This window comes from Anolis carolinensis, chromosome 4, assembly GCF_035594765.1.
Source record: "Anolis carolinensis isolate JA03-04 chromosome 4, rAnoCar3.1.pri, whole genome shotgun sequence".
Classification (NCBI taxonomy): Eukaryota; Metazoa; Chordata; class Lepidosauria; order Squamata; family Dactyloidae; genus Anolis; species Anolis carolinensis.
Genome location: NC_085844.1, coordinates 24,428,452 through 24,443,356, shown reverse-complemented (window position 1 = coordinate 24,443,356; position 14,905 = coordinate 24,428,452). Strand labels below are relative to the sequence as shown.

Genomic DNA, 14,905 nt, shown 5'->3' with positions numbered 1-14,905 from the left:
TTTACAGGAATATAGGCTTACATGAAGGTGCTTCTAGAAGAGCAAGGAAATTTGCTTGCAGGGCTTGAGGATCTGACTTGTGATGAAAGATTTAATAATAATAAATACGTGTGGCTTAGAACCACAATGATTAACATAAGTTGTGAAGACAGCCCAGAATTGTTTAAATAGTGGAAATTGTGAGAGAGGAAAAGAAATAAAATATAATTCACAGAATCATAGAGTTGGAAGAGATCTCGTGGGCCATCCAGTCCAACACCCTGCAAAGAAGCAGGAAAATCGCATTCAAAGAGATTTCCATGATGTCCATGGATGTATTTTATGATGTTTTATTCTGTGGTTTTAACTGTATTTAATTTACTGTTGTTGTGTATGTTATTTTATTTTATTTAATACCTTGTATACTTCTTTGGGCTTGGTTCCCCATGTAAGTCACCCTGAGTTCCTTCGGGGAGATGGAGATGGGTTATAAAAATAAAGCACCCTGAACAGATGGCCATCCAGTCTCTGTTTAAAAGCCTCCAAGGAAGGAGCCTCTACCACACTCTGGGGCAGAGAGTTCCACTGTTGAATAGAACATTACAGAACATGTGAGAAAACACTATGAACAATGGGAACAAACATAAACAAACACAACTTTTAAATAAAGATTAGCTCAATGTGAAGTGGTACAGAAAGTGAAAGCTGAGATTCAACAGAAAGATTTGACATAGAGCGGCAAAATCAAGCTTTAAGGAATAAGGAATGCTTGAATCCAAACAGGATGGGTTATGCAATGCTAAATGCATTTTCAAGAAGGAAATGAACAATAGCAGCAAAATACTGAAAGAATACTCTACCTGAAAAACTGAATATTTTTGATCAGTCAAGGAACTGGACAATTTGTCTTAACTGCTATAAGGCAACTCTTTATAGCTACAAAAGTGAGGGGGGTATTGTTTGGTTTTCTTTCATTCACATTTCCAAATGTGAACTAAAATATGAATATACTTCAATATTTACATTTTTTTCTGAAGGTTGTGGTGCATAGAATAATAGGATAATGGAGCTGTGAGTTAAGGACTGAATTTGAACATACAGTACAATGGAACAAAAGTTTTAGGCATGCATATTACACACAGAGATGACTCATATGGTACTTCTTGACTTGTGTGCTATAGCAGTTGAACAGCTTCTCTGATTTTTGAAAAATAGGAGGGGGGCATTCTGTATCTCTCACAGTTAAACAAACACAGCTTTAGTGAAGGAGAAGAGCTCATAAAAATTGCTCTGGTATTTAGTGTGCTTACCTCCTGGACAGTGCCTCAAGGCCATTTTACATCTTCTGGACTCTGCAATGGTTGGACATGGTAGAGTGTCCTTTGCTGGCTTTTTCACAATCTGCCTTGTTCTTGTTTCCAAACCCCACTTAAATCCACACGTCTTGTTGTTCCTGCTGCAAATTCCCCACTCGCTCCATGGGCCGACTTCACAGCCTTCTGAGGAAACCAACAAAAACAGAAAAGAAGTCAGAAAACCCTAGTTAGTAACCTCTAAACTTTAATGGCTTCATGTTGTCCTTTGCACAAGTAAATGCCACTGCAGTGGAGATTAACAGTGGGAATGAAGAAGTAGCAGATTGTAATATTTGGTCAGAGATGAATGATGGTCAGATTTACAGCTCAGGGAGATATCCACAGGTTGACCATATTAACATCATAAGTGAAGGTATGATTTCTATGAGAAAAGTGTTCAGACACAATATGGGGGCAATAAAATGTCTATTCTGTGATTAGCTCTCCTTACCATTACTTTCTTCAACTGCACTATTATTTTCATGTTCATTTCAAAACTGTTTCCTTTAGAATGATGGGCCAATTTATTTTATATTATGGAAATACATGGCTCAGAATCCTGTTGGTGTCTTATGGACATGTAAAATGGGGCCTTTATCTTGTGATGCAGAATATCCACATTCAGTTGAAAATGACAAAAACGAGGTCGTGCATTCAGTTGCACAGTGTTGCCATTCACAAGAATTGCATAGTATTATCAATGCATAACTCAACAGGTGGAGAGTTAGGTCCCTTTCATACTACACAGTTAAAACACTTTGGCCCCTTCTACACTGCCATATAATCCAGATTATCAAAGCCAATAATTCACATTATCTGCTTTGAGCTGGATTATATGAGTCTACACTGCCATATAATCCAGTTCAAAGCAGATAATCTGGATTTTATATAACATTGTAAAAGGACCTTTGATTCCAATTTAACTGCCATAGGAACATCTTCAGATCTGCAGTTTAGTGAGATACTAGCGCTCTCTGGCAGAGAATCCCAAATGCTCTTAATGCTAATATGGATTTTTTTAAAAATCACAATGAAACACTTGACAGCTTGTCATAAATAAAAGAATGAGATAATTGTTATACTTTAGAGGAAACATTTAAACCACTTTCTTGTTGAGAGAGGAGACTGTGTTTGTGCCTGTCCTGAAACGATGTGAGTGCTCTCTTTTTATGAACACAAGGAAATATAGGAGTGGGTGGCAAGATTATCATATCCAGAATGACATATTATTATTTATTTGTTTTATTTGATATGTTTATATCCACTGGATTGAAGGTGGCATGCATGATTCCTCTGACTATCCTCCCAGCATCCCTCTGAGTTGGGCCGGGCAGAGTGACTAAATGGCTGAACTAGAGTCAAACAATGAGTGTCATGATTCAGTGTGGATGTGAACCCGAAATCCCTAACTTCCAGTTGAGTATCCTAAGCACTATACCACAGGAGAGATATTCTACTATTACTCACCCACACATTCCATGGTTTCCTCTAAAGGCATGAAGCCATCAGGGCATTCTCCAAAGCAACGGCCTCGGTAGAGATAAAACCCAGGTTTGCACTTGGTGCAAAAGTCTCGACTAAAACAAGAGTCACAGTTCTCTATTCTGCATCCTATTGAAGAAGAAAAAATATGATAAATATTTTTTTCCATTCTGCAATTTATTGTGCAATGCGGCATCAAAGAACTGCAACAAAATTCTACAAGTCTATTAGCATTAAAATAATATTATCATTATTATCATCATCAGTCTTACAACTCTTTATTAATAACCTTCCTTCTTCCCAAAACCAGGACTTAAAGTAGCTTGCAAATTAAACACATATAATAAAATTAAAACATACAAAGGTCAACATTAAAATGATAGAAACTATCAATTATACTTTTTTAAATTAAAACAATTAAAATAATAAAAATAATTTTAAAACATTGGTATTAAAAAAACAGCACAGCACCCTACTAAATATTTTTCGATATAAATATTTAGTCCTCAAAAGACTGTCAGAATACAACGCCAGCTGAAATGGCTATAGGACATTCAAATTTTCTTTGGATGGGAATTCCAGCACCAAGAGGCAACCAACATGGGCAGGCTCACACGTAGAGATAAAGTCCGACCAATACCCTAAATCTTAGCCATAATGTAACCAACACTTAAAATTGTGCCTAAAAATCATTGCCTTACAAATGTAGAAGACTTGAACCATTATGAAAAGTAATTCAACAAGAATATATTGTTTTGTCGCTTTTCTTAGAATGCCACCAACATTTTGCCCACCTGAGTTCCACAGTTAAGTCTTGGAACAGGATTTCTTACAAAGATAGTTGCATATCTTTGTACACCTTTTTCAGGAATAAGATTTATTACACATTTTCTCACTAACTAAAGCATCTTTATGCAAATTTACAAGTCTTTTTATTTGTATCAGCACTGCAAGCCACACAGAGGTACGAGAAATAAATCTCACTTAAAAACAGAAACAGAAAAAAATTACATCAGCTACAAGAGAAATGTATCTTGACCCCTGCACATTTCCCCCTTAATGCACACATGGTTTTCTGAATATTTTTCTGAAATGTATTGCAAGTCTTAGAAATGTATGGATTTTCCAGGCAAGATGCACTTTGTCCTGTTGCCAATTTCAGGAGATGCAAAATGGGTATTTTCATAGGAAAATGCAAACTCCACATATTTCTTTTCCATCTTTAATTATAGTTAAGCATAGAGTATCTATGTTCAGAGGCAGTACAGCCCTGATTGCCAGAAGCCAAATCATCTCTTTAACTGTCATCTGAGATTCACACAAAATTCCTCTTTTTAAAAAAGGTATTTTAATACATGACTTTGGTTTTACTTTTTTTACTGTTTGCAAATCAATGTGCTTCATCCATGCATACAGTTTCCTTGCAGGTGCAACTAAAGCAGTCTAAAAAGTGTTGCTTTGTTGTGGAATTTCGTTTGGACGCGGGTGAAGAAAGCAGACTGACAGCAGAAGTTGTCTTCAAGATAGTTTACTTTTGGCCAAGAGCAGGTGACAATGTTAGCTAATGCCCAGAAAACGCAATGCCACACCTTGCCTGTAGTGGCTTTCCAATTTATACAATTTTACAGAGCATGCGCAGAAGCTAACTGACAATGGAATTTGCTGACTATTACAATCCTTTTGGACATGCGTAGTTGCCTTGTAACTTATATAACTCATTACTCATCACATCAGGTGAAGTGTCCATAGTTTGCTCCACGTATGCACTATCCTCAGGTGACATGTTCATAGTTCATCCCACGTATGCATCATCCAGCAGCCAAATCATTACTGTAGTTTGCATGATCTTACATTGTGAGCAAAGAGCAAATGTCAGGCAGAACATGTCCTGTCAGCACTTTCATGGAAAAACAAGATTTTTGAGTAAGGGTCATCTAGGTAAGGGATTATTAGGGTCTTTAAATGAAATATTCAAGAGCTGCTACATTAGCTTCTTCTTGAGCCACATCAGAAAAGATTAAAACTTCCTTTAAAAACATTATGTCTCGATGATCTATCATGCTATATAGAAAGAAATGAAAGAAAACATGTCAATGTGTTATCCTTTTACACATCAACAGCTGGTATATTAGTCACTAAAGCTCGTGTTTTTGTTGTTGCTTTCAATATATTTGAACTAGAGTTTATTTTCCATTTTGGAATGTAAAAGGGAGAGACAAAATGCAAATATTCAGGATAAGTGCTGTTGCCTATAGATTTCAATCAGCCTTGTTGATGAAACCTTTCCATCTTAACTGAATGGAGAATACATGTGGTGTTTTCCTATGTGAAGCCTTAACTTTCTTTTCTTGGTCATGGATCATATCCAGATAGCCTAAGTTACATCTCTTGCTTTCTGATTTTCCTGACAAGCAGCCATTCTCTTGTCTTCAGGTTATTTCTCATCATTGAAATGTTTATCATTACCTTCTGGGAACGTCAGCTATTTTTCATATATGAAAATGCTGAAACTGAGTCTTCCATGCCCAGCATGTTATCTTTCATATACAGACAATTGAACCTAAATACCAAACTCTGGTCACTCATAAATCAGCCCAAGAAAGCAATATTGAAAACATGCACTTAGATCTGAAAAAAGGTCTACAAATGTATATAAAGGAAGAAGGAAAAATTATAAGCAAGATCATAATGGGATGTTTATTTTCTATGTTGTCACAGATAGATCACTTGATGGTCAAAATTAGTATCACAGCTACTACTTGACCCCACAAGGGTGGTGGACCTATTAAGAGGTCTGTCCTTGAAGACTAAATGGTCCTTCAAAATTCAGGAAAGCCTTAGGATGTCATCACATTAACTTCTGCCTCCATCCTAGGGCACTTCCAGGACAGAGTCAGGATGGAGCCCACCAAATGATGCAGAGCTACTTCCAGCAAAGCTCCATCCTGGCTCTGTCCTGGAAGTGTCCTAGATGGAGCTGAGAGAACACAAGAGGCTTCCCATATTCTGATTAGTTAGAATGGGTCCAGAAAGGGGGGAAACCAGGTGGTGATGCTTTCCCCCATGTGATGGGACAATATGAATCATGCCACACTGTCCAGGGAAGTCCCCCACTGTCACCCACGTTTTGAACCACAATGTGATGAGGTCCTTAGAGAGCTTTATGGCTGGTATCACTAACTATTCTATTAAAGCCCCCATCTATAGAATGAATCAAGCCATGACTAGGGCTATTAACACAATCACTCCCAAATGTCCTCACTGACATGTCATTAAATGGGCTCCTTGGTACATAGAAGGCCTCAGAGAGCTGAAACAGGAAGGCCAAGTACTGAAGCATGGAAGATGGAAAACTCAACTTATACCCAATGAGACACAATAGTGAGACATTTACTTCCTACAAAGTGGGAATAGGCGCAGTAAAGTAAACCCTTTTCACTGCATCTGTAAATTCATGTCCAGATGAAATATTCAGGATGAAGAGAGATCTGACTCAAACACCACCCCACTTAACAAAATTCAGCACTTTGCTGTTCTGAGTGTTGGACAATGAATCTGGGAACCTTGCTGAGTCATGGAAACTCACAGGGATACCTTGGGCAAGTCATGCTGCCTTCAAGGGCAGACCATCTTAATAGTCCACCACCCTTGTGGGGTCAAGTAGTAGCTGTGATACCAATTCTGACCATGAAAGGCTCAGTCTATGACAACATAGAAAAAAACATTCAATTAAGATCTTGCCTCAGAAGAAGACAGTGGCAAGGCCCTCTGAGCAAATCTTGCCAAGAAAACCCTGTGACAGGCTCTATTTAGGGTTGCCATAAGTCAACACAAGTCAACAACAAGAACAATGTGTGCCATGAATTCCTTTAATCTCCTCTGTGGAAGCTCATCATTCTTATCATCACATTTTAATCATACACAGCAGCCTGTGTATATCTCATTATGAAGCAGCTACATAACCAAACTTTCTCAATAGTTAGTAGGCTTCCCCATAAATTATTTTGCTTTCAGTGGTCGCACAAGCTCACCCACAATATACAAAGGAATGTAATCAGTAATCTTCTTTGTCTTTTCTCTCTCTCTCAATTGGTGCTTTTGAAATAGTGTTATGTGGTGTCCTACTGTCTGCATTTTAACCTTATTTCAAAATCAAATCCCATTATTTTTTCAAAACTACAAATCTTCCTAGGCTAGAATTTAAACACAAAAGAAACAAGCATACTGTGTTCATTAGGATCAAAAGAAACATTTCACGATGTAAATGATAATGAAATAGAGGCTTACATATTCTATCCATGTGCCATGATTTATATGTTTTCTTTCTTTTGAGTATAAATAGGCAAATTCTTATATGAGTATTACATTTCATTGTGATAGAAATACATTAAATATATTCATTCAAATGTAAGCTATTGTGAGCAAGGGTTACACAAGACTTGTGCAAGCAATGTATGTTCATGTATACAGTATGTGTGCAAAAAAGTGACACGTTCAGGAACATATACAGTACATTCAAGAGGCCGACTAGAGCTTATGTGCAAGCAGCTCCAAGTGCACATTTGCAAACAACTCCATATATGTGTGCACATCCATGCATTTACATGAACAATGGTATTGTTTGTGCAACTCTGTTCAGCAGCTTGTGCTGTTCTGCACCAGAGACAAATGTTGAACAGCATCTGTATGGGAACTCAAACATGTTGAGAAAGATTGTTTCAACCAGTCAGAACCATAGCTCTAAATCAATAGAAACTGCAGCTAGATCTACACAGCCATATATCATGCAGTTTCAGAATGCAGATTAACTGTATTGAACTGGATTATATGGCAGTGTAGACTCATATACTCCAGTTCAATGCAGCTCATAGAAGGAAATGCAGTCTTGAAGATAGGTTGGACCCGAAGCATATAAGGCTGAATTGGGCTCAGAAACTTGTCGGAAGCCAGTGGAACTGCTTTAATAGGAGTGTGGAATGCTCCCTATAGCTAGCCCCAGTTAGTAATCTGGCTGCCGATCTTTGCGTTAACTGCAGTTTCCGAGCCATCTTCAAAGGAAGTCCCACGTAGAGTGCATTGCAGTAGTCCATTCTGGGTGTAACTAAAATTCATCTCCTAATTTAAAAAAATATTGCTGGATTGCAACTCAGTACAAGAGTTATACCTGATCTGTTAGTAAGACTGGATTTTGAAGGAACTGTAAAATAAAAAATGCCCTACCTAGGCAAACAAAACAAGAATAAAACTTCAAAGTGTACGGAGGTCCCAAACACTTGCTACTTCCACCCTATTTAATAAGTCATTACTGTTGGTTAGGATCAGATCTAAAATAGCTTATTCCCTTTTTGCCTCTTATACCTTCTGGACAATAAAATTGTCTGCAAAACAAGTGAGGAATTTTTTGGACCTCATACTTTTGGCAGAGTTTGACTTCCAACAAATATTGGGATAGCAGAAATTCCCCATTACTCCTACAGGCTATCCTTAAGTTATGAACAAGATAGGTTCTGTAGGTCTGTTCTTAAGTTGAATTTGTATAGCAATCAAAACAGGTACATTTTTAAATGTAACTCCAGCCAAACACACACACACATATGCATATAAAAGCTTTGAATAGCATAGGGAAGAATTAACACCTGTAGTGCTTGTTTTGCTGTCTGTGCCCTCTGTTCAGAAGATTTCACCTCACTTTCTGTCCCTATGATAATTGGATTTCAAAAAAAACTGACTTGTTGTGGAAACAAGGATTGGTGAGCCGTTTTCAGTGGCGACATCTTTTCTCCACAATAACTCTTTCGGTAGTTAATTTCCCTTCCTAGGGGTAAATTTCTCTCACTTCCTGTTGTCTCACCCCCATTTCTAACTACAGTAGAGTCTCACTTATCCAACACTCGCTTATCCAACGTTCTGGATTATCCAACGCATTTTTGTAGTCAATGTTTTCAATACATTGTGATATTTTGGTGCTAAATTCGTAAATACAGTAATTACTACATAGCATTACTGTGTATTGAACTACTTTTTCTGACAAATTTGTTGTATAACATTATGTTTTGGTGCTTAATTTGTAAAATCATAACCTAATTTGATGTGTAATAGGCTTTTCCTTAATCCCTCCTTATTATCCAACATATTTGCTTATCCAACGTTCTGCTGGTCCGTTTATGTTGGATAAGTGAGACTCTACTGTATGTGTCATTTATAAGTCAGATGTTTGTGACTCAGGGACTACCTGTGCATGTCTCCTTTCTGAATGTGGGGTCACATGTTCCAAGAAAGCATTACCTGGTCTGGGGGTATGTTGTAATCAGGGCCGTAGCCAGAAAAAAATTTCGGGAGGGGTTTTCAAAATTTTGGGGGGAGGGGGGTTGAACCCCTAGCACATACCCCTCCCCGCTACAAACCTGTCAATATCTGCTTGAGATAGTGCCTGGAGGGACTCTTAATGTTTTGCATCTCATAGACTTAGCATGGGGATTTGGTTAACCAGTTAAAATTCATGAGTAAACAAGATTTTTTTTATAACTTGAAAAATTTCGGGAGGGGGGGGGGTTGAACCCCTAACCACCCCCCCCCTCGCTACAGGCCTGGTTGTAATGATATTACTGATGTTTATCTCCCCACTAATTTTTGACCCATTTTCGAAGTCATGGATCTCTTCACAGGTGACAATATTCTTGACATACAGTGCTAATGCTTCTGCTTTCCTATTTTATCTATTTCTCTGAAAGAGTATGTGCCTTTATTATTACTTTTCCAATAGTGAGACTCATGCCACCCGATCAGAAAGCTTTTGAATGAGTGAATGTACTTTTGACAGAGATAACCTTTGTTCAATATATCACAGTATTGGAACAGTCCTCCAAGGGAACCCTAATCAAAACGTTAGACAAGAATTCTGTTCCTTTTTCTTTCAGAGAATGGTTAGATTCCTTTGACCCAGCAGGAAAAAAAATCCCACATGTGCCATTTCAAGGATGAAATTACATAGCCAGAAAAACACAAATCTTTATAACAGTCTTGCAAATTTGAGATGCCTAGATCACAGCTACTAAAGAAAATTAGTTTTGAAAATCCATATTTTCATAATCCAAGAACTGCTACATTCAGCCACGTGGCATTTGGAGTGTTATACTTGGCTATCCTGGTATTCTTAAATCTATGGAAATGTTTTCTGTATGATATAAATTCTAATACTCTTTCGGTGAACATGTGGAAATCTTCCCCATTTCTTTTAAATATGAAGTTGAAGATGTGCTCAAAGATATTAATATGCATTTTACCCTGAACTTGCTTAAGCACCTCTCTGTAACCACCAATAATGATTTTAAATGCAACCAGAACTATTTTTAAACAGTGAAAATATTGTCAGAGCAACAGGGGAGAAATGTCCAGAGTCAAAAAGGGCATCCAACATGAGTGAGGGGATAGCTGGATGCTATTTTTTATTATTTTGAAAATCTGTGATAGATAGCAACACCATTTTATATAATGTCCAGTACATGACCATCCCTAGTTAACTGGCAGATAATTCTACCTAAAAAAGCTATCAATGCTTGCTTTGACCCTCATCATTAGACAAAAACCTCCACCACAGTCAAGATCTTGTCTCATTCTAAATGTTATGGTCCAAAATAATATTAACAATAACAAAAGCAACAACAACAATATCTCCAAACCCTCTTCTAGGAATTTTTTTATCACAATCACTCTATCCCACCCTATATCAGAAGATCTCAGGGCACACTAATAAAACAATATAAACAGGTTAAACCAATATTTAAATAGACTAAAATATATTGTACACATTCACAAATAAAAACATATTTAAAAGACTGAAATACCATACCATCCAATATTCACAGATGAAAACTGGGACATGGGTGGCCAAGCAACATCAGAACATGGTCAAGATGGAAAAAGGTATTAATAAGGAAGAACAAACCAGGAAAGGTTGCAGTGCTTTGCTGTTGCCTGAGCCTCCTAAGAAGGGGATGCTTCTGCCCTTTATTCGCCTTTTCTCTAATCCGATAAACTGAGTGCTTTTTTACCATGCCAGAAGCAACTTGAGAACATACTGTAAGTCGCTTCTGGTGTAAGAGAATTGGCCATTTTCAGAAATGTTGCCTAGGGGATGCCCAGATGTGTTAGCTGGGAGGCTTCTCTCATGTCTCCACCAGCTAGAGCTGACAGATGGGAGCTCACCCCATCTCGTGGAATCAGACCTTCAGGTCAGCAACCCAATCTTCAGGTCAGCCAGCACAAGGATTTGACCCACAGCACCACCGCATCTTAAACTGAGTGCTGAAGTAAGCTGGGGGGAAAGCGGTAAAGTAGAAGAGAGACAGTGGAATGTTTTAAAACTATTTGAAAAAGCAGGATGGAATAGGATTGAGCAGGACTTTTGCTGGCAAATTGGGACAGTTGAAAGAATTTCAAAACGTATATAGATAGAGATAAATTAATAAAGTTCAACCTTTAATAAATGGCTTTGGTGCTAAATGAAACCAGCATTGGTATTAACTGGGCCTCCATGTGGAAGGCATCACACAATTAGAGTGCCACAGAAAGGCCTATTTCCACAGTATCATTACACCAGCACGTCTCAAACTGTGTTCCAGGGAGCCCTAGGAGCTCCCTCGAGAGGTGCTTAGGGGTTCCATGGGTGCCTCATTGCCTCTGGGATTTCTGCTATTATTGTTACTACTACTACTACTACTACTACTACAACAAAGGCTGGACGGCCATCTGTTGGTGGTGTTTGATTGTGTTTTTTCAGCATGGCAGAAGGGATTTGGACTGGATCTTCCACTGAAATACAGTTAAGTTTATAGGGTTGTTGTATATTTTCCGGGCTGTATGGCCATGTTCTAGAACATGGCCATACAGCCCGAAAAATATACAACAACTCTGTGATCCCGACCATGAAAGCCTTCAACAATACAGTTAAGTTTATGTTGGTTAAAATTGTTCTTCATTTTAAATATTGTCTTTTTAATTTTTTTATTTTGAACTGCGTGAATTAGTTCACACACGCACACACACACTCCATCTATCTGCCCCTTGCCAGGCCCATGCCTGATATATTATATTGTATATAATATAATATAATATAATATAATATAAACATTTCTTGGGGCTCCATGGCTGAAAAAGTTTGAGAACCCATGCATTACACAGTAGATAGAACTCAGTAGTGAGATACAGATGAGAGGTTCCAAGCAGACTTCAATCCTCAGGCAGATACACGGAATTTAGAATTATAGAATCATAACAAAAGAAGCACTTCCTCAAATATTGAGATAGGCCAGGCTAAAAATAAGTTTAACCAACACCCAAGACACATTCCAGGGAATTAAGTCACACTCAAATCAAGTAGATTTATTTACAGAGTGAGTGTTGTGTAAATCTCAGTTAAGTGCAAAGTGGCCCATGTCAGAATGGAAACTTTTTTCCAAAAGTCCTTGTGATGTGTAATAATACCATTAAGACTCCATGATGGTTAGTGCCAACATTCAACAATCTCTCTGAAAAGGGCATATTTCAATAACCTGAGAAAAGTAGTAAAAGGCTTTTTAAAACCCTGAAAATGAAAGTTTAAAAGTGGTGGTGATAAGGAATATTTTGAAATGTGAAAAGGTTGCGACATCACAATTAAAACATCTAAAGCTAAGTCCAAGATTCCAAACTGCCTCACAAATGAAATATAGAAGCTATACAGTGGGATCATTTTCATTTCCCAGCTAAGGGAAGCCACATGGTAGGTATTAAGGAAAGGAAAGCAACACTTGAGAATACAAAGGGAAGTAGAGTTCATATGGATACAGGGAATTTGGTAGGAACGAGGAGCACGACAATTACAAGCAGAGAACTTGTCCAGAATATACAACCACAAGCTCTGTTTGGAGAAATTTTAATGACTTCATGAGTACCAAAATCTTATGTCAAACCCACGAATGAGAGATCTCTAGGCCCCTCAAAGGTTTTGCAAATTCATTTCACAGCATATATGATAAATTATGCCAATACATCAGAAACTTTGCTACTATTTTTTTTAAAAAACAGAATTAAAGTAGAATGCTTTCATTTCCGCCCCTATATTAACAATCCTATGTATTGCATGACTCAAAATCTGAATAATTTAAGAGTATGGGAAAAACATCCCATAGCATTACGCCATAGCTGTTAAAATGGCGTCTGTGACGGCGCGAGTGGCGCCATCTATGTGTTGGAACTATAAGTTGCAAGATTTGAATTGTTGTATCATGCCTGATTTTGCCCTTACCCTGTAAATGTAGTTGGATTGGTTATTTATATCTGTCAATCAATGTTGTGTGTACCTGTTATATTGCTCACTCAGCAAAACTGTTTGGCTCCACCTCTTCCTGGAGTAGGACTGTGTTTCCTCCTTTTCATTCCATCAGCAAGTTCTATATCGGATGGACGTGAGAGAGAGACTTGGCACTAAAAGCCCTTCAAAAGTTACCTCTCAGCACCAGTTCTGAGGTTCTTACCCTTGGGACTCACACTTCATGTTCAGGGCCAACCTGAACAACGTTGAGGAGTCTCAAGCGCCTTCACATCAGTCCTTTGGCAACAGAGGAAGATTCTTGTCTTCAGATATAGGTCATTGGACTGAGGCTGAGTTTGCTCCGGCATTCACAGCCAGAGAAAGAGGGATCTGGACAAGCTTCATGGACTTAAACAATCAAAGACTGTAATGTATATTTTCTTTTACCCCCTTTGTGAACAATAAACCCAGTTTTTGAGTTATCTACAGTGTTTTGGTCCTTGGGAGTTCCAGTTTCCCTAAAGGAGGGCAAGAAGCAATCCCCTGGGGAAAGATGCCTCTTTCACTAAGAGTTTACAGCCCCAGGCGCGACGGCACAGCGTCATATATCATTAATTCTACAGTGTAGATGCATCCTTAGTCTGAACTTCAAAGAAGCTATCCAGGGTGCTGATTTCTATCTGTATACTGATTCAGTACCTCAAATAGGATCTTTAAATTAAAACTGAAGTAGATTCACCACCACATTGACATGAAGTTATCATCACCAATGTTGGAGAGATTTCAAAAACCATAAAAATACTATTCTGAGAATTAGAATGTACTAATCAAGAATGAAAATTTAAAATTGACAACTTAATATTTATCCTCTGTATTAAGTCATGTAATAATGAGAATATTAACAATGCTGAGTACCACATGATTTAATATTAAATTAATTTAAGGGAAACAAACTGGCTAAGACGTTTTATGTGACTTTCATGTACACATGTATAGGGTTTTTTCTTCAAAAAATGAAAAGCAATATTGTACATGCATTCACAAATGCACGTACAGCAGAGTCTCATCCAACATAAACGGGCCAGCAGAATGTTGGATAAGCAAATATGTTGGATAATAAGGAGAGATTAAAAAGAAGCCTATTAAACATCAAAATAGGTTATGATTTTACAAATAAAGCACCAAAACATCATGTTATACAACAAATTTGACAGAAAAAGTAGTTCATTACACATTAATGCTATGTAGTAATTACTGTATTTACGAATTTAGCACCAAAATATCACAATGCATTGAAAACACTGACTATAAAAATGCATTGGATAATCCAGAATGTTGGATAAGTGAGACTCTACTGTATTTGCATACATATACGCTCATCCACATATACATATAGGCACTGTGAACTCAAACATTTCCAGAGCTTCTTCGCTCTTCCTTTCAAATTACTGAAACACACAGATCATGTCCTCATACAGGAGACTCATACAAAGGAAGCTGCACAGACACAGTAGTAATGCGTTGGTGCTTTTAAATCTTAGTAACCTCCCTTCACACTCACACTCACACTCCTCTTGAGGCATCTACATTGTAGAATTAATGCAGCTACCAAGACACAATGCCATGGAATCATGGAAGCTGTAGTTTGATGAGGCCCCATCACTGTTTGATAGAGGATGCTAAAACTATGACTCTCATGATTCTATAGCATTGAGTCATGACAGTTAAAAGTGGAATCAAACTGCACTAATTTTACAGTGAAAATGCCTTCTCTGTGTCCTTTCCATTTTGGGGGCAG

At 37.8% G+C, this 14,905-nt stretch overlaps 1 protein-coding gene across 2 annotated transcripts in view; it reads right to left on the bottom strand.

The window, feature by feature from the left end:
- rspo2 (R-spondin 2) overlaps positions 1-14,905 on the bottom strand; it is a 134,530-nt gene that overhangs the window by 30,565 nt on the left and 89,060 nt on the right. For both annotated transcript variants that reach the window (XM_008108251.3, XM_016992764.2), the window contains exons 4-5: positions 2,802-2,945; positions 1,290-1,478 (exon numbers count right to left, since the gene is read on the bottom strand). In XM_008108251.3, the coding sequence (XP_008106458.1) occupies positions 1,290-1,478; positions 2,802-2,945 (333 nt within the window). The remainder of the gene's footprint in view (positions 1-1,289; positions 1,479-2,801; positions 2,946-14,905) is intronic.